General features: G+C 38.6%; 2 protein-coding genes across 3 annotated transcripts in view; one reads left to right on the forward strand and one right to left on the reverse strand.

The window, feature by feature from the left end:
- Positions 1–26,473, forward strand: LOC125346923 (leucine-rich repeat-containing protein 17). Of its 2 annotated transcripts, none has more exons than XM_048339864.1 (4): positions 1–347; positions 12,021–12,928; positions 22,171–22,326; positions 25,770–26,473. In XM_048339864.1, the coding sequence occupies exons 2-4, from the start codon at positions 12,157–12,159 to the stop codon at positions 26,165–26,167; spliced, it is 1,326 nt and encodes a 441-aa protein (XP_048195821.1). In that variant the 5' UTR covers positions 1–347; positions 12,021–12,156; the 3' UTR covers positions 26,168–26,473. The 2 variants fall into 2 exon arrangements, with proteins under 2 accessions (XP_048195821.1, XP_048195822.1); XM_048339865.1 differs by lacking the exon at positions 1–347 and adding an exon at positions 4,392–4,445 and having other exon boundaries at positions 12,019–12,928.
- LOC125345229 (dynein regulatory complex subunit 6-like) overlaps positions 1–26,638 on the reverse strand; it is a 121,186-nt gene that overhangs the window by 48,206 nt on the left and 46,342 nt on the right. The window contains 4 exon segments of the mRNA XM_048337447.1: positions 294–414; positions 2,345–2,360; positions 3,588–3,676; positions 9,520–9,571. Of these exon segments, the coding sequence (XP_048193404.1) occupies positions 294–414; positions 2,345–2,360; positions 3,588–3,676; positions 9,520–9,571 (278 nt within the window).

A 26,638-nucleotide genomic window follows, 5' to 3' on the forward strand; every position in this document is an offset into this window, starting at 1 on the left:
AGAACTATGCTAGGCTCTGAGTGTCTCCACAGAAGAGGTCCATTTCATCATCCAATGAGCTCTGCCTGCTTGGGGATGTGACACCCCAGTGGAAGGAAGCCAGGAGCCTATAGTAGCGGTCCTGGGGAAGCTTTAAGCAGCTGGGGCCATGTAATTTAAAACCTCTGAAAAGTGTGCTGTGGTGCTGTGGTCTGTGCACAGCACTAGTGCAACATGAGCACTGGATGCGGCTGACTCTTCAGAGGACGCGCTCGCCTGCTGCAGGAGGGAGAAGACTGAGAGCAAAACCTGATGCAGCCCGAAAGGTCCAGATAGATGAGCTTGTGGCATCCGTTCCCTAAGCTCAGGTACTGTAAACCTTTGTCTGCGAACTTTCGGCAATAAGCCAAGCTGAGATTCTGTAAGTTTTGGAAGCTTCCGAAAAGAGAGGGCAAGAGAAGAGAAGGAAAGTGAACACACTTCAGCTTTTCTCACATCTTCCTTAAGCCACTATGATACCAAGAACTGAAGCCGTACATTAATCCTGTCTCCTTATACAGACTCAAGAGTTTAACTTCATTGTTAAGTCTCTTCTTGATCCTTAAAGGAGATTTCACTGAATTGTTAGATAATGCATGATTACATTTTAAGTGGAAAGAAGTAAAGAGTGCTCGCTAGATGCTTTGAAAAGTTGACTGGGATAAAGCTTTTTTTGCCTTTTCTGTTTTGGCAAGGTTGGGGTTTGCATGCATATTGTTTGGAATTAGCTTTTGAAACTAAAATAATTTACTTTATTGTTGTTTTTAAGTTTTATCTTTGGAATAGTAAACAAATGTGCAAAAATGTTGAGAAACATAGACCTTCTGTAAACATTTAATTGGAAATTAACTGTTTCATGAGCATAATGATTTGGAATCAAAAGAGGGGAAAATTGAGGAGAACAGGCTCCTAAAATGGTTCAGATAAGCAAATAGTTTAATGAGCCCAGATTTAAACATGCGTGATTTTGGAAGTAATTACTTCATTAAGAAAAAGGCTAATCAGCTTAAAATGGGTTCAGAGGAACAGTTTAAAATGAGTGAGCTACATAGCAGAACAAAACTCCATAGAGGCTATCAATCTCACTGGAGTTGACACAGATGAAATATGGCACTACCACAATGACTAAAATGAGAACAGCTCAAAAAAAGTGTGGTAATTAGGGTGTGTCTATGCTATTGTGCAAAGGCTGGCATTTTGAGAATACTAGCACTTTTGAGCCTAAATTATTTAAAAAGTACAGACTCCCACTACCGCCTGCTCTGGTAATGGAATTAACAACACGTTCTTGGTTTGTGATCTGCAACAGCTTAGCAGCAAATGAGAAAACAAGAAGAATGAATTGTGGGGGGTGGAAGTCTCTTTTCTTCTTACTCTTAGAAATTAATAATAAGGTGACCTCCACACAAGTGGGGAATAAGATATGCAAGCACTGACTATTAATCAGATGTGAGAAATATATCTATGTTCCAGTCCATCACAAGTTATTTGATTTAGAGCACACATTCCCCCTCCTGGGAATAGTTGTGTACAACAGATTGCACAGCAGAGGGAGAGAAGCCTTTAGACAGTAGTGGGAGGCAGAGCAGGCAGGAGAGGGAAGAAGGTACAGAACTCATATCACCAAAAATGACCTTCACCCACATAAAACAACTATAATATGATCAGAATGTACTTGTGACTATATGGGTGAAAAAGTGGCTACTACTGCTTCTACTTTCTACCTAGATATGTTTAAGCTTAACAAAAATAGAAAAGCTTCTCCCTCCAAAGAGCTCTCCAGTGTACTGAGGTTTAGAAGTTTGGGAAATGCTTTCTCCTGCTCTCTCCCTTCAGTATACCCATGATTCAGCAGTGTGAAGAATAATTTCCTTGGGACCATGGGTGTCATTTGTTTAGAGAACATAGTAATGAGGTAGGCAGCACAACATAATGGAAAATACATAAGGTTTTGGAATCTGACCAAATTGGATTCACATTCTCACACTGCAAACCCCCTCAAATTTTAAAGATAGTTTCCTCAGATGTTGAGATAACAATATCATCTCCTTTTTTTTTTTTTTAACCCTAACCAACAGAGGGACTTCCAGGTTCCCTAACCCTCAGTTTTCTTCATCTGTCACATGTGTGTAGTCCATGTAATAATAGAATTATTTTGAGGATGATTTTTACCAAATAAAATTAGCAGGGATAGTAGAAGTTTAAGAACATATGCATTGAACAGAAAAGGCCAGAAGTGAAGCTGTGGCTCAAGTGGTAGAGTCCTAGCCTTGAGCAGAAAGGAAGCCAGGGACAGTGCTCAGGCCCTGAGTTCAAGTCCCAGGACTGGCGAAGAAGAAGAGGGAGGAGGAGGAGGAGGAGGAGGATTATTTTTATCATTGCTAGTACTATCCCAAATAACCACAACACATTGTTCCTATGGAATTGGTTATTTTCTGCTGTTTAATGGATTGGATACTTTCTGATAAGAGTGCTAAATATAAACGATTCCAAGAGTTTGGGAGATATCACACTGGGTCCCTACCCTGGCCCAAATCTGTCATTCCTTTTCTTTAAATCCACATGATTAGCGAGCAAATACCAAAAGTGAAAACTGATCAAAGGGCACGAACTTTTCTTTTTTAATACCATCACTTTTGGTACTGTGGTAAAGTATACAGATATTTTCTTAGCATAATTTTTGTTAGCATGTGGTTTTAAATGCATAAAATAAAATAAATATTACTGAAATATATCAGAGTAGTTCAATTAATAGGATGAGTAGAAAATACAGCATTACTTTGTGAGGTTTGCTAATTTGCAAAAAAAATAAATATTTAAAAGAAAACTACCACACAGAATTTTAAGCTTTTTCAAATGCCTCAGTATTATTTTCAAAGAATCTAAAAAAGTTATAGTCTCAAAAACACTTCAGCCTATCACAATGGTTTGAGGAATGTTTTCCTAGTGTCAGGTTTGAATATTTCCCAACCAGCTGAGCCTTTCTGTGGTAAAAATAAAGCATAATTGAATGACATAAATTTTATAATGAGTCTGAATATTCTGCCAACTCTTAACGTTCTGTGCCTTTTCTGAGGAAGTGCTATGGAGAAGCAACCCTCATGCCCAGGGATGTCAGAAGTCCATAAAGAGTCAGAACTCTGGGATGGCAGGAGCAGGTAGGCGTGTCTCAATAGGCAGCCACAGCATAGCAACAGGGAATCTGGGATGGTGGTGCTCAAATCTAAAGGTTCTGATACTAGAGATCCCACACGCAGGACTGGAATTTAGGGGCCAGGGTCAAATGCCCAGGAAGGAGAATCCGAAAAGGACAGGCAAAGTTGAACTCAAGTTACTGGGTATGTAAACAAAAGAATGTCAAAACATTATCCAAGGTAGAAGATGAACGATCAATGAAGTATCACCAGCTTGGGGACTTGAAAGCAGCAGTCTCCATATAGAACAGAAGTGCCATAGGATGGTGGGATGTTGATAAAAAGGAGAGTGCTAGAACAATCTAGGCTTTAGGGCACAATTATTTTCAGTATGATACAAAATAACACATGTGTTATCTGTACAGGAGTCAAGTCCCATCATCTTATTGGTGATAGTTGTGTCTGATAAATTAAGATATGGAATCCCAGGGCAGCCCTCAGAAATGTATTTCATTGACTCATCCTGTATTAAAAACAAAGAAAAAATAACAACAGAAGGAAATTTATTGGAAACTTATTACCAAATCTAACAAGCTTCACAAATTCTCTTTTATTTCTTTTCCTGCCCACAAACATATGCATGATTTTGTCTCTTCATATGCTTTGGTATTAGTTGAAATCAAAAGTTGAAGCCAGTGGTTTTGCTAGAGGTTTCATTATTCCTTCCTTGGGAAATAAAGTCCTATTCCATCACCATGCCTTCTTTTCTTTGTTGGCCAGTCCTGGGACTTGAAGTCATGGCTTGGGCATGGTCCCTGAGCCTTTGTCCTCAAGGCTAGTGCTCTACCACTTGAGTCACTGCTTCACTTTTGGTTTTTTGGGTATGGACTTTCCTGTCCAGGATGGCTTTGATCCATGATCTCTAGATCTCTGTCTCCTGAGTACCTGGGATTATAAGCTTAAGCCACCAGCACCTGGCACTGGCATTTCTTTAAAAAGTGAATCCTTGAAAATTCTCCTTTGTAATGAGAAACTTGAGTCCAAGGGTCACGGACACTCACAAGTGTCACTGACTCTCCAGATGCAAGAGTGTGGTTAAAAATTGACCTATTTAAAAAATACGCTAAAATGATCCTGAAATAGTAAAATGCTCTTAACGACTGGACTTAGTTAAAAGCAAGTCCATGTTTATACATGTTGTTTATACGCAGGTATGTATCTGAATGTGACTAATTCCATGGCTCTGGTATTAAATACAGTAAAACAACTGAAGAGATTTTCAAAAAATTCATGGTAAGTTTGAAATGGCTCGGGGCTGGGAATATGGCCTAGTGGCAAGAGTGCTTGCTTATTATATACATGGTTCAATTCCCCAGCACCACATATACAGAAAACAGCCAGAAGTGGCGTTGTGGCTCAAGTGGCAGAGTACTAGCCTTGAGCAAAAAGAAGCCAGGGACGTTGCTCAGGTCTTGAGTCCAAGACCCTGGACCGGCAAAAAAAAAAGTTTAAAATGGCTTGAAGGAAAATATAGGCTACATATAAATTGGGCATGAAATTCAGTGTTGGCATTAGGGCAGGGAGAATCTCAAAGTTTCAAGTAAACCTCTCCCCATGAGGACTGAAACTATTGAGGCAAGAGAAAGTTGTCATTGAATGAAAGAACGAAAATTTAAAAATACTGAGCCTAGCCTAATACAGTAGCTCATGCCTGTAATCTTATCTACTCAGGAGGTTGAGATCTGAAGATTGTGGATTAAAGCCAGCCCAGGCAGGGAAGCAGCCCATGAGACTCTTATCTCCAATAAACTACTCAGAAAAAGTCAGTAGTGGTACTATGGCTCAAGTGGTAGAGCAATAGCCTTGAGTAAAAAAAGAAGCCCCTAAATTGAATGTAGGCAAGTAAAAATATGACAAAGTGATTTTGTCTTATATTTTCCCACAAAATATTAAAAATTATACAAATAAACAAACAAAAAAGGAGCCCAGGGACAGTACCCAGGCCCTGAGTTCAAGTGCTAGGACTAGAAAAACAGCAAAACAAAAAAAAAAACACCAAAAAAACCCTAAATTAAACATTTTAAGACCTGAGCATTTCAATTTACTCTCATGAGCTGCCTCTCATGCAGATAACAGAAAACAGTGTAAGAGCAGATTTATATTTATTTAATGATGGTTGGTGAATTTTCTCAAGTACACAAATAGATCAACCTGTTTCAAATATTTAGGGCTCATACAATATCTGACACTACTGCATTAGTTCTGAAAAGAACAGGCCATTGCAGATATTTCTGTGGAAAACACAAAGCATCACAAGGCTAGGAGATGAAGTTTGGAGAATTCGGTAGCATTACTAGGATGACAAAAGTTGACTTTCAAGAGCATCATGATCAGTTTAACATTCCCTTCCTATTCCCACAACTATGGATGTTCAAAGTAACAACATTGTAGGAGTCAGTGCATCTGTCACACTCAGGTAGGAATTGGGTGATTTGCAAGGCAGGAAAGCTTAAAGGGGACATATGTTTCTATTCTAAGCCTGCAAATCTCTGCATTCTGCCTGGAAAAGGTTCTGCACGCTGGCGCTGAATAGTAGCACGGGGCACTCGTGCTGTTAGCAAATTTTGTGGACATTCTATCACCAAACACAGGAATTGAAGATGTGTAGATAGATAAAGCACGTGCCATATAATTTTCCTACAAATGGAGAGAACTAATACAACATACACCCTATACCTACGTAAAACTCTGCCATCAAAAAGGTTCAGCATGTCAATTTGTATACAGTTGTAAAATACCTTGGTGAGGATATGAGTGAGATGGGGTGGGGAGAGGAGAGGAAATGGCTCCCCAGGTTTGGAGAGCTCACAGAGAAGATGAGCCAGGAAGAGGATAGTGCGCCATAGAGAAATGTGACTGTCCCTTGAGCTGAGGAAGCCATCTGTTCTCTGCATTTTTCTGTACTGAGGAACTTAGACATTCAGACAAGTTTAGATCTACAAATGTTTGAACAAATAAATGCAAAAAAATCTGTTTTTGTGTCTACATTACAGAATGGCTTATGAAATTGTCCACTGTGTATAGTATTTGAGTTCTTGTGAATGTAATACATTTCCTATGACAGACAATCTTAGATATCAAAGCCCTTTGATGACTATTACCCAACCTCTTAAATATAAGCCTGTCGCTCAGACTATGTCTCAGAGGAAAAAACAATAGCAAAATGTGGCTGCATAAAATTACCAACCCTTTATAGCCTCTAAAATTGGATACGACTTTGATGTTGACAAATTCAATGCAGATGGCATTGCTTTGACTTTCTTATTAGGAAGCCAAATTTAAAGAATATGATTTTTAATTCACATACAGAACCAAAGGTTCCTGAGGGCAAGAACCAAAATATTACTCATTTTAAAATTCCTTCTGAAGCCAGGAGCTGGTGGCTCACACTTATAATCCTAGCTACTCAGGAGGCTGAGATCTGAGGATCATGGTTTGAAGCCAACCGAGGAAAGAAAAGTCCCCATGATACTCTTATCTCCATTAAACTTCTCAAAAAAAAAAAAAAAAAAAAGAGCCAGAACTGTTGTTGTGGCTCAAGTGGTAGAGCACTATCCTTGAGCACAGAGAGGTTCAGGGACAGAACCTAGGCCCTGAGTTCAAGCCCCAGGACCAGAGAGAAAGATATTATAATTCCTTCTGACACCTAACAGAATATCTTTAACATATTAGGTGCTAAAAAAAATCAACTAGAGTATGGTGGCAAACACTGAAATCTCTCGTAATGAAGGATCTCACCTTCATCTTGCTGCTGGAAAAAGAGCACAGCTTGAGAAAGTAGAACATGTACTCTCCATTGTGGTCTCTGACATGTCTTCATACTCCTCCATTTCTTGAGGGCACATTTGAACATGAAGAAGCACTTGTTTATGCATAAGCCCCTAAGAAGATGCTTATCTGTGCTTGACCGACTTAGGCTGCAGAACAGTTCTTTACGGTCTGGCAGGAATTAAACAGCTACTTTAAATGCTTCTTTTGTGTGTTGGGGTAAGGACTTGGAAGAGCTTTGAGGGTTTTAGTATTTTATGTACACATTTCATTTATTTATATAATGTCTTCCATCTTTGGGAAAAAATGTTTGGTTGTTGAAAACGAGAGTTTAAATTTCATGGAAAAAATGACTAAATGGGAATTTTTTCAAAGAATTTTTAGTTCCAAAAAAGGAGAGATATGTATGTAAACCTAAGTATAAAACAGAGTATAAGGCATAGAAATGTTGAAGTACTGAGACCACAGCCACAATGCAGGAGAGTGATAAATTAACCCTGTCAAAAGTAGCATTGCAAGGAGTTCATAGGCTGGAAGGCAATGAAAGCTGATGGCTAATGGGTGTAGGCTCTTTTGAGTGTGGGGAAATTTTCAAAAATTGGTTGTGATGATGGTTGCTCAGCTCTTAACATTTGGGGTAAATGTAATATCAAAATCAATATAAATATATTGATATCTCTATAATGGTGTTTTTAAAATGTCAATGTTTAAAAAGTGAATGGAAGTACCCAGTGGAGTTGTAGAGTATTCTAAAGAATGAGCTGAGACAGGAGTGATGGAGTGGTGAAGAAGAAAGTAATCAAGCCATTAGATGGGAAAATGGGTTCACAAAACAATGAAAATAGCATGACATTCTGAAGGAACTTCAATGATTCATTATTAAAATAGATGATAGAATTAAAAGAAAAAAACTAAATATAAGGCTGAAAGGTAACATGGAGGGGACAGTTTGTGACATCTTTTCACTTGTGCCAAGGGGCCTGACCTTCATCCTGGAGATCATCTATAATAAAGGGCCTGGGAATAGGGCCTAGTGGTAAAGTGCTCCCCTCTTACACAAATGGCACTAAACAAGCTATTGTATACCCATACTCTTCATCATATCCCCTCCTCTCTCCCTAGACACATGCTCCTTTGAGTGCTTCAACTGAGTCTCCATCAGCCCCCATTTTCCTATCACCATACCTATTTTTCTGGAAAGATTAGGTCATAACTAATGCCTGACTTTCTTATGTCTCGTTCACTTGCCAGTTCACAGCATTTATATATACATACCACTGAAACTGCGTTAGCAAAATCCACCAGTCATCTTCTAATTATCAAGTACAGGATACAATGACCAGTCTTCTTATCTGTTTGTTTTGGCCAATTCTTTTTGAAAGTCTTTACTCACTTACATTTATTTACACCTTTCATATTTAACCTCCTTTGCTTACTATTCCTTATTCATATTATCTGCCTGCTTCTAAATGTCAGCATTCCTCAAGACTCAACCGCCAAGTCCTCTTCTGCTACCTTCCCACTAGCTTGATCTTACTCACCCTTATAATAATAATTTTAATTTATACAGGAACATCTACACAAAATAGAATCTCAAATTTTCATTCTTCATGAGCTATAAGTAATCTCCAAATTGTGCCATTTACTAAACATTATTGAAAACATTATCAAAATCTATACTGCTGTTATCATGAAGAATAAAACACCTCCCTAGGCCTTTGGATCTCTTAGGTTAGTGGAGGAGGCAGGAACACCATCTCTAAGGGCCAGGGAAGTGAATGGCACTGGGTTTCTTGGTTGAGGAAGTGATATGTAAGATAAGCTTAGAGACTTCCTAAAAGGAAAGTACGGCTTTCCCTTGGACAAAAGGAGAAGCCATTCAAAGCAAAGAACACTGAATGAGCAAACTGAAGGTCTCTGAAAGTTCATGTGTACATAGGCCTGGGCCAAGATGAGGTTGGAAAGGGAACAAGAGGCAAGAGGAGGTCTCTCCAAGATAACAGCAATGCTGTTTCTTTTACTTTATCAGGTAGTGTGGAATTGCTGGAAGATGGGTGTAACATGGTCAGCTCTATCTTTCAAAAGGAGTATGATAGGCTTCTGAATATTGATTGGGAGTTGAAGGAAAGACTGGGACCAGGAACCAGAAATGAGGTGTTTATGTTCACTTCTATCTTCTTTGGCATGGCTGTTGATACTATGAAAACCACTACACTGAGCCTATCATTCCTGCCAGGGCCCAATTTTTTCTATGTCATTCACATAGGCATAAAACATAAATAAAATTTTGTATAATCACTGAAGAGTTTCCATTTGCCAGAGTCTCAATGTTGGGCATTTATCTCCCAGAATAACAGCATTGTGCAAATGGAGTAAATTTTCTTGCCAATGTTTAATGCAGTTTGGTTTTTGTTTCTACATTCAACCTCAAATTCCCATGCAGGTATAAACTCTCTATATTGCTCTACAGTATAAGAAGTATGAATATATACATATGTATATATATATAAACAATGATAAAATAAGCTGCTTATACTCAGTGAGGGATGGACAGTCAGAGACATTAAGCTCTTGCAAGTTTTTACAGTGGCCTAAATCAAACAAGTTGTACATCAATAAACAACATATTATAAATATTTAAAATTTTTCCATTCTACATTCAATACAGCATATTCATTAGGAAATAAACAGAAACCATGACAAATAATATGTTCTAAGTATATGAGTTTCTCTTCCCAGGAAAATTATTTGTCTTCAAAAATAAAATATAAACACATGTTTCATTATTGTTTGAGGATTAAAGGAAGAATAGGAAAGAGAGAAACACTACTTTCAGACAATTACTACATACTTAAAGCTTTTTAATTTGAAGATAGTTGAGGGGGGAATCCTGGTTGTTGTTTTTTCTCACATGCTTTTCATTTTTTGTTTAGCATTGTATCATAAAAGTTTTCAAGCACATATAAAAATTGAAGTAATTTAATAATGAATGCCCACATCTCTAATACCTAGTTATAATCTATATTTTGCTGTATTTCCTTGATCACATACCCCCCCATTCATCCATCTCTTAATCAGTCCTCATTTCATCTTATTTTTAAAGCATTTCGAAGTGTGTTATAGAACCAGCCACTGGTGGCTCATGCCTGTAATTATAGCTACTCAGGAGACAGAAAAAAAAATGGAGAATATGAGGCCATGAGTTAAAGCACTAAAAGAAAACCAAAAACCAAGCATGTTGCAGATACTAACACATTCCCCCAAATACTTCAGCATGTATCAATATAAATGAGCTATTTACTATGGGTTTTTGTTGTTGTAGTTGTTTGTCAGTCATGGGGCTTTAACTCAGGGCCTGAGCATTGTCCCTGTGCTCTTTAGCTCAAGGCTAGCACTCTACCACTAGAGCCACAGCTTCACTTCCAGTTTTCAGGTGGTTAATTGAAGATTTCCTGCCTGGGCTGGCTTTGAACTGTGATCCTCAGATCTCAGCCTCCTGAGTAACTAGGATTACAGTCGTGAGCCACCAACTTCCAGCTATTTCTTTAAGGTTATAGTACATATGATTTACAATTTATTGCACATAGAGGAGAGGATGGAAAAGTTAAGTGTTTGAGGCCATGTCCCATGAACTCTCTGGGAAGATGAGGATGAACACAAACAGCTAGAGGGTTAGACAAGTAACTCTCTGACAGCAGCTCAATGAGGACACACTTGTGAATGAGGGACAGCTAAAAAAAAAGAATGGGGAAGACATTCAAGTGAATGAGACCCCACTAAGCAGGAAAACTTCAAGCAAGGAGTGGTCCAGGCATTCAAAATATCGCAGTAAACAGAAAGTCCATCTGCCGTTCCTAACCACATAGCCCCACACTAACAACAACAGACATGTTATTAGTTATAAATCCATTTTGAATATTTCTGCCTTTGCCAGGAATAAACTATGCCCTAAGTGATAAATGCAAACCAGAAATATTTTCGGGATTTTTAAAATGAGAACAAATCTTCAAAATACACAGATTTAGAAGTCACCAGTAATAATTAAGGAAAACATACACTCCCCAAATAGTTGAACCTAGTTTATGATGTAAATGTTCTTATAATAGAACAGTTATGTGAGGATATTAAAATATTTATCAGGACATGGCCAGGTACCAGTGACTTACATCTGTAATATTAGCTACTTGGGAAGATAAGATATGAGAATCACGGGTTGAAGCCAGCCTGGACAGGAAAGCCCATACGACTCTTATCTCTAATTAACCACCAAATATCTGGAAGTGAGAAGCAAGTTTGAGAGGGTGACATTTAGGCCAAGTCCTTCAGGAGATGTGCCATTAATTTTAAACAATTCTTACAACTCATAATCAACAGGACTGGTGACTGGGAGACAGTGAAGAGAAAGAGAAAGCTGAGGACAACCCTTCTAGACCTATTCTTGTTTTTACACTTCAGTGATGAAAGGAGAATTCTTTAAACCAATGTGATGAAGAACTCCAGGTTTCAGTTTTCATTTTGCCAGGTCCTGAGTACTTCAGGAAGTATCTTCCATTTTATGAGTCTGTTTCATCCTCCCAACCAAACTAAGAGACATCTGTGTTCATCCTCAGCAGATGCTGGAGATGAACTATCCTGAGGTTGCACAATCAAGCAGGTAGAAAACCTTTGAGTCCAACTCAGGGCCTAGACATTTGGCTACTAAACCAGAAAAGTAAGAGGACAAGCAGCCTCTACACCATGATTGAGTCAGCACATTTTTAAAAATGAGAGACCTTTGCATTAAATACACTGCTGTTCTGTGCTTGCAGTGGGCATCGTCTTGTCATTGTTGTACATGTATATAATGTATTTTGATTACATTCACACCCCTCATTAGCCTCCCTTGCACCCTTTCCCTCTCACTAGTCCTCCTGGCCTTATCATTAATCTTCCTTTAATTTCTATATTTTTTCTTAGTCTCAATTTCATCTTTAACCATTAACTTGTGTGTGTGTTTGTTTTGTTTTGTTTTTTTGCTTTTTCTTTTTTATTCCAACAGAGGGATTCCAAACACCCCTGGCTGGGATTTATTCTTCCTGAACAGCATTAGTTCAGATTACTCAAACTTGGATTTCAAAGGAGTATTTCCTTTGTTCCCTCTGTCACACCAAGGAATCTGGAACAGCTCGATGTCAGGATGCATGTGGTTGCCATAGTAATATTACTCTGCTTTTGCAAAGCTGCTGAGCTAAGCAGAGCCAACCCTGATGGTTTGAGAAATCGAGTAAATCACGGCCGGGCAGGTGGGGGCCGGAGAGGCTCCAACCCAGTCAAACGCTATGCACCAGGCCTCCCCTGCGATGTATACATGTATCTCCACGAGAAGTACTTAGATTGTCAAGAAAGAAAATTAGTTTATGTGTTACCTGATTGGCCTCAAGATTTGCTGCACATGCTGTTAGCAAGAAACAAGATCCGAGTGTTAAAAAACAACATGTTTGCCAAGTTTAAAAAGCTGAAAAGTCTGGATCTGCAACAGAATGAGATCTCCAAAATTGAGAGTGAGGCATTCTTTGGCTTAAACAAACTTACGACCCTTTTACTGCAGCACAACCAGATCAAAGTCTTGACAGAGGAGGTGTTCATTTATACACCTCTACTTAGCTACCTGAGACTTTATGACAACCCCTGGCACTGTACTTGCGAGATAGAAACCCTCGTCTCAATGTTGCAGATTCCAAGGAATCGGAATTTGGGGAACTATGCCAAGTGCAAAAGCCCACAAGAACTGAAAAATAAAAAACTGATGAAACTAAACTCTGAAGAATTATGTAATAAAGAAGAAAAGGAACAACTGGACCCGAAATCCCAAGTGTCAGGGAGACCCCCAATCATCAGACCTGAAGCAGACTTGACCCTGTGCCACAACTATGTATTTCCCATACAGACACTGGATTGCAAAAAGAAAGGTTGGTATGTTTCATATTTTTTATTTGTTTTCATGGACTGTTAGAAATGCTTTTAGCGTGTTACAGCCCTCCATGCACTCCATCATGCCTTGGAATTTCTCAAACTAATGCCAGAAATCTCTCCCCTGAGGGCAATGGGATTTATTCCAAGCTCTTCTGGCCTCCAGACCATGGTGCTTTGCGATTATAGGACAGTAGAGAACAGGAAATATCCGCAGCAGAGACAGAAACATGGGTCCTACACATTTGTTCCTACCAAGCTGTAGCTTTAAGAAATTTCTAATTTGTCGTGTGTGTGTGTGTGTGTGTGTGTGTGTGTGTGTGTGTGTGTGTGTGTGTGTGTGTGTGGTCCTGAGGCTTGAACTCTAGGCATGAGTTCTATCCCTGAACCTTTTCTTATTCACTCAAAGGTAGCACACTACCACTTGAGCCATAGCTCCATTTCCAGCTTTTTGTGTGTGGATATTAATTGGAGTTAATAAGTGTCTCATGGATTGTCTTGCCCAGGCTGGCTTTGAACCACAATCCTTAGATCTTAACCTCCTGAGCCACTGACATGCAGCTAGAAATTCCCAATTTCTTTTAAATTCTATTTAAATTCCATGGATAAGCTAGTAGATGTGAAAATATATGTAAATGCCCTCTCTATACCCTGACTTGCTCTCATAAAAGGTAAAAGATGCTATGCATCTGGGAGAGACACACTTAAGGAAAACTCATGCAGATCAAGACAGGGGAGTACATTCTAAGAGAGCAAAAAGAGGGAAAGATAAGAGGTATAGTAGTAGTGCTTTTTCATTTCATAACCCTTAGCTCCAACTTATAATAAATACTTGCTAACATCCTCCATCCTAGTGATTCCCAAGTTATCAAAACTAAAACAAAAACATTAAATAGCTAAATTTAAAATATTCACTTCAAGAGCTATCAGACTAAGGAAATCTTTCTATTATCTGCAAACCATTATTATTTTTCCTATCCAAAAAAAATCTTGTGCTACTGATGAGCAAGCTTTGCATACACAGGATAAAGTCCTGGACTAAGAAAACAGATGGGAGATTTTAGGAAGGCTCTTAACATATCAGCAAAGATTGATGATGTCAAAATGTCTGCCAAGAACTGCTAATCTACTCTATGATAACCGGCCATATGACTGTCTAGGTATTTCATTTCTGGCTTCATTTTTTTTTTTTTTTTTTTTTTTTTGGCCAGTCCTGGGCCTTGGACTCAGGGCCTGAGCACGGTCCCTGGCTTCTTCCCGCTCAAGGCCTGCACTCTGCCACTTGAGCCACAGCGCCACTTCTGGCCGTTTTCTGTATATGTGGTGCTGGGGAATCGAACCTAGGGCCTCGTGTATCCGAGGCAGGCACTCTTGCCACTAGGCTATATATCCCCAGCCCCCATTTCTGGCTTCATTTTAATAATTTGTAATATTAAAGCCAGTTGTCAGTGGATTAAAGTCACATCAAATATGGTATCATTTCTGTACATCAATTTTGGAAAGTTGTGATTTATTTTGTTTCCATGTGGGAAAGAAAAAGGGAAAATTAAAAGAGCCCTAACAGCCTCTCCCACCCACAAGAACAGAAGGCTGGAACTTGTTCATACTGGAGAAATAGGCAACCTGAAGTAGAAGTCAATTAGTTCATTTTTCAGTGAAGACATACTCCAGCCTTACCACTCTTCCCTTGATTCTGAAGGTGGCACCTGCTGATCAGATCACACCAGAGTCCTGTGCTAAGGACTGTTTACTATCCAATATGCCCTTTGAACTGCACACAATTCAGTGCCATGATAGAGCAATTCCAGCCTCATAGACCCGGACATTTCATGCTGGCTTCTCTGAATTAGGTACAAACTACTTAATAACTGAAAATCAATGATGCTACGGGTACCGGCCCCCTGACAAACAGTATCCACAACATTCGGGATGCTAATAGAATCACCATATATAGGTGGGGAAACTGAGGCTCAAGAGAGGTCCACTCTCTTAGCCAGGGCTTCATTGATAAGCAGCAAGGCTATGACATGATCCTGTTCTGTCTGAATCAGGGCCAATGCATTTATTACTTCAACTTGCTGTCTTTCAGAGTTGATAAGACCATGTTCTATAGAGCTGCTGCCTCAACAAGCAGCATCAGAAAATTCCAGAAGGCTCAGTAGATGAGGTTTCCATGGAGCAAGATTGAGTGAAATTTCCTTGGTATCACTATAGAGAGTAGGGCTCATGATAACGATTTTTGTGGAATTGCCTTTGTGACACTTTGATTTAAAACTGGAATTACACATTTTTTTGAACAAATAAGAAGTGACTGTCCTAAAATCTGGCATCTACACTTGATATTCCTGAGGATATACCCTTTGCACTTGCTATATAGGTGTCAAAGAAAACTAAGGAAGATTAAGTTCATTAATTATCTGAGAAAAATATCATCTGCACAAAATTTAAGTCTTCTACAGCTAGAGTACACTATTCTCCAAGAAGGGATAACATTACTATGTTTTCTCTCTCTCTCTCTCTCTCTCTCTCTCTCTCTCTCTCTCTCTCTCTCTCTCTCTTTCTCCTATCTTTGTACTTTTGGGCCATTCCTCCTTTGATGAGTCTATTTCTGTTTTTGTCTTTTTTTCCATAGTTGTTTTCTTTTTTCCTTTGGCAATCATTCGTTGAAAACTATTTTGTTCCCTTCTTTCCTCAACATATTGTCTGAGCATAATCTCCCATCAATGTCTCACAAATTAATTTAAAAATGTGTGATTTAAGCCAGGCACCAGTGGCTCACACCTGTAATCCTAGCTACTCAAGAGGCTAAGATCTGCGGATCGTGTTTTGAATTCTGCCTGGGCAGGAAAGCCCGCGAGACTATTTCCAATAAAATATTCACAAAAAGCCAAAAGTGGTACTGTGACTCAAGTGGTAGAGTGCTAGCCTTGAGCACAAAGAGGCTCAGGAACAGAGCCCAGACCCTGAATTCAAGCCCCAGACTAACAAAAAAAAAAGTGATATCCCAGAACACTCTAAGTTTGTATATTAGTGTATACATTAGACCATACATTAAAGGTTAAGTTCCTCTGCATGTTGGTAGCTAATTCAGAGCCTATACTTTCATGCTTTAAATATATTTTTATTTAGCATACAGTAATTGTACATATATTTATTTATCAGGCATATTTCAGTAATATACACAAAGTGTTATAATCAGATCAAAGTAACTGGAATTTTCATCACAATACAATTACTCATTGACAACCGTAGCTATTCCTCTGTGCCACAGATCATTCCTCCACATCACCTGCATCTGTGTATCTGGCAACCTTTCTCCATCATTATCATCACCATCCTTCCCAGGCATAGTGGAATTATGCTCTAGATTATAATGTGAAGGATAATCGTGTTTCTTTTTAATCAATATAAACAGCTTTCCTTGGGGTTGAAAGAAATCTATTGCTTCGTGGCTCAAGTGGTAGAATGCTAGCCAGGGACAGTGCTCAGGCCCTGAGTTCAAACCCCAGGACTGGCAAAAAAAAATTACTGACAGAAATCTATTGCTTCATTTGGTCATTTGTTTTTTATTGTTGTTTTACTGTTCATTTTTATGTTAACTTATTTATTCTAATAAGTAAAAGTCTGGTCTACTAAACTTTCTTGGGTAATGCCTGACCCAAGGTCATGTACTTTTGATTGATGATAGTAATGAGGCTGCCTTTCTTCACTCTTTCAAAGCTTTAAAAATGAAAATACATAGAAGTTGAAAACCATGGCTATAATTAAAATATGATAACCTGAAGTTCATTCACTCTAATTTTTCCCCATTCCATTCTGTAAATAGATAACAAATGTCAAATACTACAATCAATGCTTATCAGTGTTCATCACCAGCTCCCTAAAGGAATGTATTAATATTTTTATTATTATGCTTTACTTGTTTAGTTGTTAGATTCTACATGATATCTAAGGAAGCTTAAAGCAGGTCATCAAGAGACAAACTTGCAGTGATACAGATGAATAAGAGCCACCGCCTAAATGTTCTGTGATTATGAAACATGATGGCTTTTATACATTGTCACTTATTCCTCATAACTCTTAAAGTGCTACTATGATGAGTGCCAGTCTCTAATGCTTACACTCGTACTAGTCAAAAGGCTGAGATCTGAGCCCTGGCAGCAAAGTCCATGAGATTTTATCACCAATTAACCAACCAACAAACAAAAAAGCCAGAAGTGGAGCTGTGCTCAATTGGTAATACACTACACTTGAACAAAAAAAGGGCAGGAACCATACCCAGGTCTTGAGTTCAACACCCAAGACTGGCACGCCCATGCATGCCTGCTCATACACACACATATGTGTATATATATATACACACACACACACACACACATACTATTACTCTGATTTTTATAAGTAACAAAATTTACTTGCCCTTCTGAGTCACATAGGCCATGAGTATTCTGGTTTCAAGTCACAGGCAACTAGCAATGTCATCTCATCTCTCAAGATCCTGGATGTAACAACTATACATCCAGACTTATTCAAAAGAACTTGCTAATGCCCATTATGCTTCCTCCCAGTACTGAATCCTCCTTAGGGCTCTGTACACAAATACCAAGTACACAATCATGTATAGGGCATAACCTGGAGTACAGAGTCCAAAATCTGAGTACTCAAAATCTGAGTCTTTCCCACTGGCTTGCAGTGAGTCAGCTGTACATAGGGTACCTAAAACGTGCCAGTTCCACATAGACCTCCAAAATTACTATTTTCGCCTTACACATCTGACAGCAAGAAAAAAAAATAAGTTTTCTACACTGAGACAGGCACTTTGCCAACAAAATTTACTCCTTCAAAGGAAATAAATGTGGACTTAACTAAAAGACATGTTTAAGCCATATTGAAGGAAATGGGTTTGCTAAGAACGCATGAAAGTAAGTTCTGAAACTGCTTCCTATTTACTACAGAATAAGTTATCATTTTTACTTCTAGAGTCAGGCTGGGAAGAATTAGATAGGTAAATTGCCCCTCGCTGCTTTTGAAGTCAGGGGCATAATTTTTTTCCTTGGATTGAATGACACTTAAGAGAGTTTTTCTTTGCAATACAGGTCCTTTTCCATTTCTTTAACTACTAAAACTCAGCCTTTAAAATAGTTCTAAAGTTGCTGACAACCAAAAGGCCATTATGTTTTTTTTAAAAAGTCCCAATTTCCTCCTCAAAGTCCATAAGGTTGGGATGGAGACCACGCTCCCTGCAGTCAACAGTCAAGCAAATACAGTCTATGCTTCAGTATTTCTCAAGAATTTCAAGTAGTAGTAAATACAAAATATAAATGTCAAGTGGAACCTGGTCTAGAAATGGCAACATGGATGAAACTTGAGAAGTATGTCCTTATTTTATCTTCTTAAAAAATAACCATCCTTTGCATCAGCACTTGTAATTTTCATTCAAGTTCTTAGACAAAAGAAACAAAGAAATGTTTTTACTCATCAATTCAACAAATGAGACTCACTCATGGTTCTAATCTATGCTAGTAAATGCTTTGCTTTGCATTTCCCACTATACTTGTGGCTCCTATTTTTATCCAAGGAAGCTGCTGACAACTTCAAAATTGGTTCCATAACTCACTTTTTCCGGCAAGATCCACAGGTCTGCCACATTGCCCAAGCTGGATTTCCGGGTATTCTTATGAACATTTTTTTCAGCCCATTTATTTGTGGCTAACCCACTTTTTAGCTTATTGCTGTGTCGCCCACCCTCATGTCTAGAGCAGAGATGGGTTTGGCAAGAAAATTCTAGTAAACAGGCTGATTTCTAGAATGAAGGAGTTGCTGCCTTGGTTGTAAAGGCTGCCCTGCAGCCTTCAGTAGCTTTGTACAGCCTAGTGAGGACTGTGTCTTGCATTCATAGTAAGACAGAAAGCCACTGGAGGATTCTCTCATCAGAAAAGGTCACATGGTCTGACCATGTCTTCATAAAATTGAACAGTCTTAGCACCCCACTGGGCTTATCCACACAAGAGGGGATGGTAGCTTGGACCAATGTGGTAAAAGTGGAGGAAACAGAGGGGGGTATTTTGAGGTTAAAAAGGCTGTTCTTTTCAAGCCTCCTATAAGAAGATGCTATAGCCATTTTCAATAATCATCCTAAATGATAAGAAATTATGTCTTGTATCGTCCTCAGACCCCAATTGTCCATTGTTTCTGAATATTGCTAGTATATCCTTGCTTACATGTAATGCTAAAGGTAATATAACTCTTGCTGTCCTAAAGGGAGAATTACCTTACTGTTACAATATTATAATTCATTTCAAATCTTAAGAGCATTTCCCTTTTAATATGTTGGCAGACACAACTCAAGGTCAATTAGAACAATGTGTTATCAGAATATAGCGATAACATAACCCTACAATTTCAAAGTATTTTTATTACTAAAAGATCTCTCAATTTCTGTGAATCATTATACTCAACAAACATTTAATAATATCTTATTATTTATCATATATTGGTTATCTATTGCTACATAACACACCATATCCAAACAGCAGCTTAAGATAACACACATTTATCTCCATTTCTATGGGCCAGGAAACCCAATATGGCTGATCTGGTTCTGTGCTTTAGGATTTCTCCCAAGGCACAATCAAAGCATGTACTAGAACTTTAGACTGTGATCACATACAAAGGCTGAGCTGACAAAGTGTGTTCTTGTAAGCTTATGTGGTATACGCAGGATTCAGTTGTTTAAGGACTATTTGGACTGTGGACCTCAGTTTCTTCTTGGCTTTTGGGTTCCTTTAATTAGTGCCTGGGCTGGGCTGGTCTTTGAGCCTCCTAGTTACACTTGCCACTCTAGCTAAGATAACAACATGACAGATGTTTCTGTTTAGATGGATCAGGCTCTGGAGTACCTAGGATTACAGGCAAGAGCCATAGCCCATGCAGTATTTATTATAGTATCTAGTACTGGAGCATACAGATATTATAATCCTATCAAAAAGAAAAACAAGCTGGTGTTAATTGCTCTCTCCCATAATCCTAGCTGTTCAGGAGGCTAAGACCTGAAGGACTAAGGATCAAAGCCAGTCATGACAGAAAAACCTGGAAGACTCCATCTCCAATGAACTAGCAAAAATGCTGGACTAAGCTGGGGGCCAGTGGCTCACACCTGTAATCCTCGCTACTCAGGAGGCTGAGATCTGAGGATCATGGTTTGAAGCCAGCCCATGTAGAAAAGTCCATGAGACTCTTATTTCCAATCAGCCACCAAAAAATTGGAAGTGGTGCTATGACTCAAAGAAGTAGAGTGGTAGCCTTGAGCACAAGGGGCTCAGGGACAGCGCCCAGGCTCTGAGTTCAAGCCCCATGACTGACAAAAAAAAGCTGGACACGAAGGAAAGCTTACAAGGTAGAGTGCTAGCCATAAACAAGAAAGTTGAGTGAGTAGATGGCACTGAGTTCAAGCCCCAGTACTGGCACAAAAAAGAAGAAAAATGAGAAAAGGGGGATGGGAGTAGGAGTGGGAGAAGTGAGAAAGGAGAAAGAAAAAGGGAGGAGGAAGAGGGGGAGGAGGAAAATTCAACCACATAATGAAACTAAAAAAAAGCTGATACCATTCTAGTAATTACATACCTTCTAGGCCAAAACAACAAATCGAAATCATTGTGATTGTGAATACACCATGGGCTCTGAAATAACCAATTCTAGATATAGTTGTAATTTTTTAAATTAATATTTGTTATCTTTAATTTGTTTACTCTGTACCAAAGGGGAGCTATGGATAAATAACACAATTCCCAGTTCTAAGAGTTTCTCTCTTCAGAAAGACTTGGGGTAGTGCCATTTCTCAGATGTAAATTCATCTTGCCACTTTATTGTTGCTTCAGATTCTCCTTCATGGGAACAAGTTTGTTTCTCTTCACAGGCTACATCTGCTCTGTTTAAAACTAAACAAGACCTCTTCTAAATATTTTGCTAAAGATCACAAGACAGGGAAAGTATTACAATAATATATAAAACAGCCAGGGCTCATGTGTCTTGGAAAGCATGATTTAAAGATAGAAAAGGAATATAGTAAATAATAAAATTAAGTGAACCTTGTTTCTATGACCTGGGTTCCTCCAATAGGGGCCTTTCCTATATGACTATTAGGAATAACTACAGCTCTTGTTCCGATTGCCATCTGAGACATCTGTTTACATATGTGCTGGAAGAAGCAGGGAGGGACAGGATACAAACTGCACTAAGGATTCAGGAATTAAGTCAGTGAAGACAAGCAGGGGAGTAAGTGAAGATTTTAGTATCCAAGGAAAGAAAGAAGCAAGTCTCCTCTCTTGCCTGCAGTTTCAGTTTTGTATTCTGTAAATTTAGTTGTACATAGCAGAAAAACCAAGAGAAAATTCTACAAACAACTCCTATGTTTTAAATGACTTTTATTAAAATAAACAGAGGTCTATAGATGTGTATTTCTATGTATTTCTATAGATATCTATATATTTGTCCTATTATTAGGTGCTGTTGTTAATCTCTTACTGATTTCACTTTATAAATTAAACTTTAGCACAATGTATATGTATAAGACATGCAATACATGTAGAAATAGGCAGTATCTGAGGTTCCAGGCATGGTGGGGGGGGGGGTGTGTGAGGGTATGGACCACTCCTCCTGAGGATAAAGAGGACTATTGTAATGCATGAGATCAAGAAGGCCAAAGGCTTGTTTGTTTTACAGAATGGAGAGGCATGAGTTTATTTGTTGGCAGAGTGAGCCTAAAAAGATGAATGGATGGAAGGAGAATGCACCAAAAGAATAATCCTGCTAACTCCTCAGAAGTGGGAGGAGAATGGGAGGGAACATACTTCCCATGGTTAAGTCTTACAGGTTTCATGTTGGCTTCCCCGCCCCCCACCCAAATGCTTTGTTGATAATTGCATGTGAACTAGGATTGACAACTACCAACCCATTCCCCACAGATCCTCACCCAAGTGGCACAATAAGTTGGACCTTTCTCTTGTTTTCCTGCCCCTGCAGCTGGGCCTGTCTCTGGAAAATGAGTGAGACCTGGTCTTCAAGGACCAATGCACTTGATCCCTGGGCTTGGAGAGACTTTAGCTCATGCTGAGTCAGTTTTCTTTGGCTTTGGATAATCCTTACCTCTTTAAGAGCTGATATTTCAATCACACAGGTTTAAAAGCCAAGAAAAAATGCACCAATGCATGTGAGAAGATAACCTTAATACTATTAATTTTTCCAGAGTTGAAGAAAGTTCCTCACAACATCCCTCCAGATATTGTTAAACTTGATTTGTCATACAATAAAATCAAGCAACTTCGACCCAAGGAATTTGAAGATGTTCATGAGCTAAAGAAATTAAACCTCAGCAGCAATGGCATTGAATTCATAGATCCTGGTAAGATGTAGGGATTCATAAATGGATGATGAGTGTCTTGTGATGTTTTTCTTGTGTGTCAACAGTTAAAAGATATACATTTGTTTTTTTAAAAAGCTAAGCTAAGCCAAAAGTGTGTATTTTAATTAAACATGACACTTAATTTAGACTTGTTAATTTAGACTCAGAGAAATATTTGCCAAAACACTGCCTGATGGAGTACAAGAGACTGTCTATCATCTCTGGTGCATCTTGGGGATTGGTTCCAGGGGCCCTCTTGGGACATCCAAATCCACAGATGCTCAAGTCCCTTATATAAAATGGCATAGTATTTGCATATAATATATTCCTCTCTGAAACTTTAAATCACCTCTAGGTTACTTTTAAGCCATAATATAAGGATACAATGCAAATGCTATGTAAATAGTTATATTGCATTTTATAGGAAACAGTAAGTAAATAATATGCATAGTAGACTTTTTTCATATAATTTTTAATCTATAGTTGATTGAATCTGAAAATATACAACCCACAGATGCAGAACCCTGATTATATAGTCCTAAGCAATGTTCTCTCCCTCACTCCTTTTATTTTCTTAGAGGTAGTGAGGTTTAAATTAAGGGTTTTGTGTTTGCTAGGCAAGTACTCAACCACTTTAGCCATACCCAAGACTTTTTGCTTTAGTTTTCAGACATTGTCCCATGTTTTTCCTATGTTGTTGGGATGACAAGTTTGTGCCACTACACACTTATTCCCACTTTAAAGTGCTTGCCAAATGAGAAGCACTCTTTCGGTATATCCTCTGGAACAAAAAGTATCTGAGTAGTAAATTCAAAGCAAGCAAAGGGAGCTAGAGGAATTTTTAAATGAAAGAGCTACCATATTTCAGGGTCTATGAGATAAAGCAACCCCAAAGTAGATTTACTTTAATGAATTATACTGGTAAGGTTGCAAATCCAGGGAGAACTGCCAGACTTTAAAAGGCACGAATAATAATCTCACAGAATGCCAGGCATTACTGTGAGGAGGGGGGAAGAAGCCATCCTACTGGGGGTTTAACCTCCATTAAGAAGGTGACCCAGCTTTGCCCTGTGCCTGCGTACATATGGTTTAAGAATCAACTATAGCACTTTCAAAATAAAATCTAGGAATGCTTACATATGCTTTCAATCTGCAGGGCTAAGTTGTTATAAGAAGAGTAAATTGGCATCGGTATCAACTAACAGAATTTTAGCAAATACAAAAAAAGTTTTAATGCAATGTCTTCAGAACTATCATTACAAGAGTGGAACTTTCCTCTCCTAGCTCTCATACCATGGCATGCTTTGGGCCAAAATACAAAGTAATCTTTAAAGAAAGGAATTGAGTATTGTTCTAGAACAAATGATATAAAAATAGTTAGTGGTATTGGTCTAACAGCACATTTTCCAAATTCAAAATAAAGATACTATAATGAGAGTATTTTGGAACTGTAATGAGAAAAGGTTTGAAATAGAAACAATTTGAAATCAAGATTGATCTGTAAATTCTAGAGTGTCTAGCTAGTCCACATCAACTGAAGTAGGAACAATCTACACAGAGATTTCTTTGCACTTGGAAAAGAGGGGAAAAACTTCTTTCATTATGTGTTTGATATTTGGATAATATTCAGCCTCCAACAAAAACAAATATAAATGGATTCAAAACTGATAGCTTCTATAGCTTACCTAAACACAACCAGATGTTTTCAGACTGTTGGCAGAAAGTGTTTGGTTTTGAAATCTACAGGAATCGAATGATTTCCCTCAAATTGGGAAAAGATTTCCTAGGCACATTTAGAACTAATATCCCAGGAAGTTCTTAGCTCACCACCACGAACATTGTTCTTTCTATTTTTGTTACTGTACTGTAGTCTTACAGTGATATCTCTTCTTTATTGATGTCTCTTTTTTTTTTTTGGCCAGTCCTGTGCCGTGAACTCAGGGCCTGAGCACTGTCCCTGGCTTCTTCCTGCTCAAGGCTAGCACTCTGCCACTTGAGTCACCGCGCCACTTCTGGCCATTTTCTGTATATGTGGTGCTGAGGAATCGAACCCAGGGCCTCATGTATACGAAGCAAGCACTCTTGCCACTAGGCCATATTCCCAGTCCTGATGTCTCTTTTTATGGCATCTTTCCAATAACTGTAAAATATGCACCAGAAAATATATATTAATTTTTTGGCAGTACTGGAGATTAACTCAGGTCCTTCCACTTGCCAGGCAGGCACTCTACCATTTGAGCTATATCTCCACACAGAAATCACATTGCTTTAAAGATACTTTAAATTTTATTTTTCAAATAAAATACTGTTGTAGTCATCAACCTAACCAAAAGAAAAGCTTTGTTTAAACAATAATATATTTCATATATTTTGCATTTCAAATGTATACAATGGAGAAATATAACTAAAAATAAAATCTCTCAAATGCACAAATCCTGTTTATGGAGGTAACAGAGAAAGAAAACATTGTCCTTATTTAAGCAATGGATCCAAGTGTAATACAAATCACAAGTTATTACTACAGATTCCAAAGACAGAAAGAAAACTCACCACCTTCTACAGCCACAGATACTACCCATCCCTTGTACTTTCAGGATAATAACTAGTACCCAGGTGAGAGACTTGGCAATGCATTTATAACACATATCTCATCTAGACTTACCTGGCTACTGGAGTTAGCTCCTTGGATTTAGCTAGAGAAACACACACTTAAATCTTTAGGATAAGGATGTATTTGAGGGGTAGGGATTGTTTTTGGTTTTGTTTCTATTCCTGTGCCAGTCCTGGGGCTTGACCTCAAGCCTGGGCACTGTCTGTGAACTTTTCTTTTCATGGAAAGGCTAGAATTCTACACTTGAGCTACAGTTCCACTTCTACTTCCAGCCTTTTGGTGGTTGGTTACTTGGAAATAAGAATCTCAGATTATGTATGTATCTGTAACCCCTCTGTACATCACATTGACAATAAAATTAAATTAAAAAAAGAATTTAGAAACTTTCCTACCCAGGGTGGCTTCCAATCCCAATCCTCAGATCTCAGCCTCCTAAGTAGCTAGCATTAGAAGCACAAGCAGCTGTTAGTCCCCACAAAAGTCAGGCTTCTGCTCTCACACAAAAGCTGGGGAATGGGACCCTATCTCCCTGGGTGCTTACATATCAGAGCTGGCTCCCAGGTCCTGGATAAAGGCATTCCTGGATTGACAAATCACCTATCCAGCCATCAAAAGGATTTAACGACATTTCCAAGAGTAGAGAAAGAACTAATAATGACAAGTTTTCTAAAGTAAACTGTCTGAGGAAAAGAAAGGAAAGGAAATCTCTTCCTTGGTTTCAACAGGGAAAATTAATCCCCTTATTTTTAATGCCTATTCATCTTTATCATGCACCATATGCATCTGTATAACTCACTTGTTCATTGGTTTAATAAATATTTCTGATGTCTAGCTGCTTTTTCAGGGCTGACACATTTAGAAGAGCTAGATTTATCAAACAACAGTCTGCAAAATTTCGACTATGGAGTATTAGAAGACTTGTATTTTTTGAAACTCTTATGGCTCAGAGATAACCCTTGGAGATGTGACTACAACATACACTACCTCTACTACTGGCTAAAGCACCACTACAACGTCCATTACAGTGGTCTGGAATGCAAAATGCCAGAGGAATTCAAAGGATGGTCTGTGGGAAAGTATGTTCGGAGTTACTATGAAGAATGTCCTAAAGACAAGTTACCAGCATACCCTGAGGCATTTGACCAGGATACAGAAGATGATGAATGGGAAAAAATAAGCAAGGATCATACAGCAAAGAAGCAAAGTGTGCGCATCACCATAGTGGGATAGTTTAGCAACAGTTCTGTTTGGGACTCGCCATACTGGTGTCAGAAAATGGTGTGTTTACAATTTGATTAACTGTGTTGCCTGTTTATGCAGGGTTGCTCAGCTATAAGAGGCTTTTTTCCCAATTGGTCTGTGTGTAATTGAGAAAATACTGTCATCCTGCTTGCCTGTCTGCTCAAGCTGCCTCTGGTGACACGCAGTCCCACACTGGTAACCTGCAGGAGGAGCTGCGTCCTAAAGATGACATTTGAATTTTGTAATATTCTGTATAAATGCTTTATTTTCCCACTACTTTTTTTGTTTTTTTGTGTGTGTGTTTTTTTGCCAGTCCTCAGGCTTGAACTGAGAGCCTGAGCACTGTCCCTGGCTTCTTTTTTTGGTCAAGGCTAGCACTCTACCACTTGAGCTACAGCGCCACGTCTAGCTTTTTATATATATGTGGTGCTGAGGAATCGAACCCAGGACTTCATGTAT

The sequence above is a fragment of the Perognathus longimembris genome, chromosome 2 (assembly GCF_023159225.1).
Source record: "Perognathus longimembris pacificus isolate PPM17 chromosome 2, ASM2315922v1, whole genome shotgun sequence".
Classification (NCBI taxonomy): domain Eukaryota; kingdom Metazoa; phylum Chordata; class Mammalia; order Rodentia; family Heteromyidae; genus Perognathus; species Perognathus longimembris.

Bases quoted from the DNA above. Each gene is read 5' to 3' on its own strand.
- LOC125346923 (XM_048339864.1), top strand. From the start codon at position 12,157: ATGCATGTGGTTGCCATAGTAATATTACTCTGCTTTTGCAAAGCTGCT. The intron at 12,929-22,170 runs GTTGGTATGTTT...TAATTTTTCCAG, and splicing joins ACTGGATTGCAAAAAGAAAG to AGTTGAAGAAAGTTCCTCAC. The intron at 22,327-25,769 runs GTAAGATGTAGG...TCTGATGTCTAG, and splicing joins CATTGAATTCATAGATCCTG to CTGCTTTTTCAGGGCTGACA.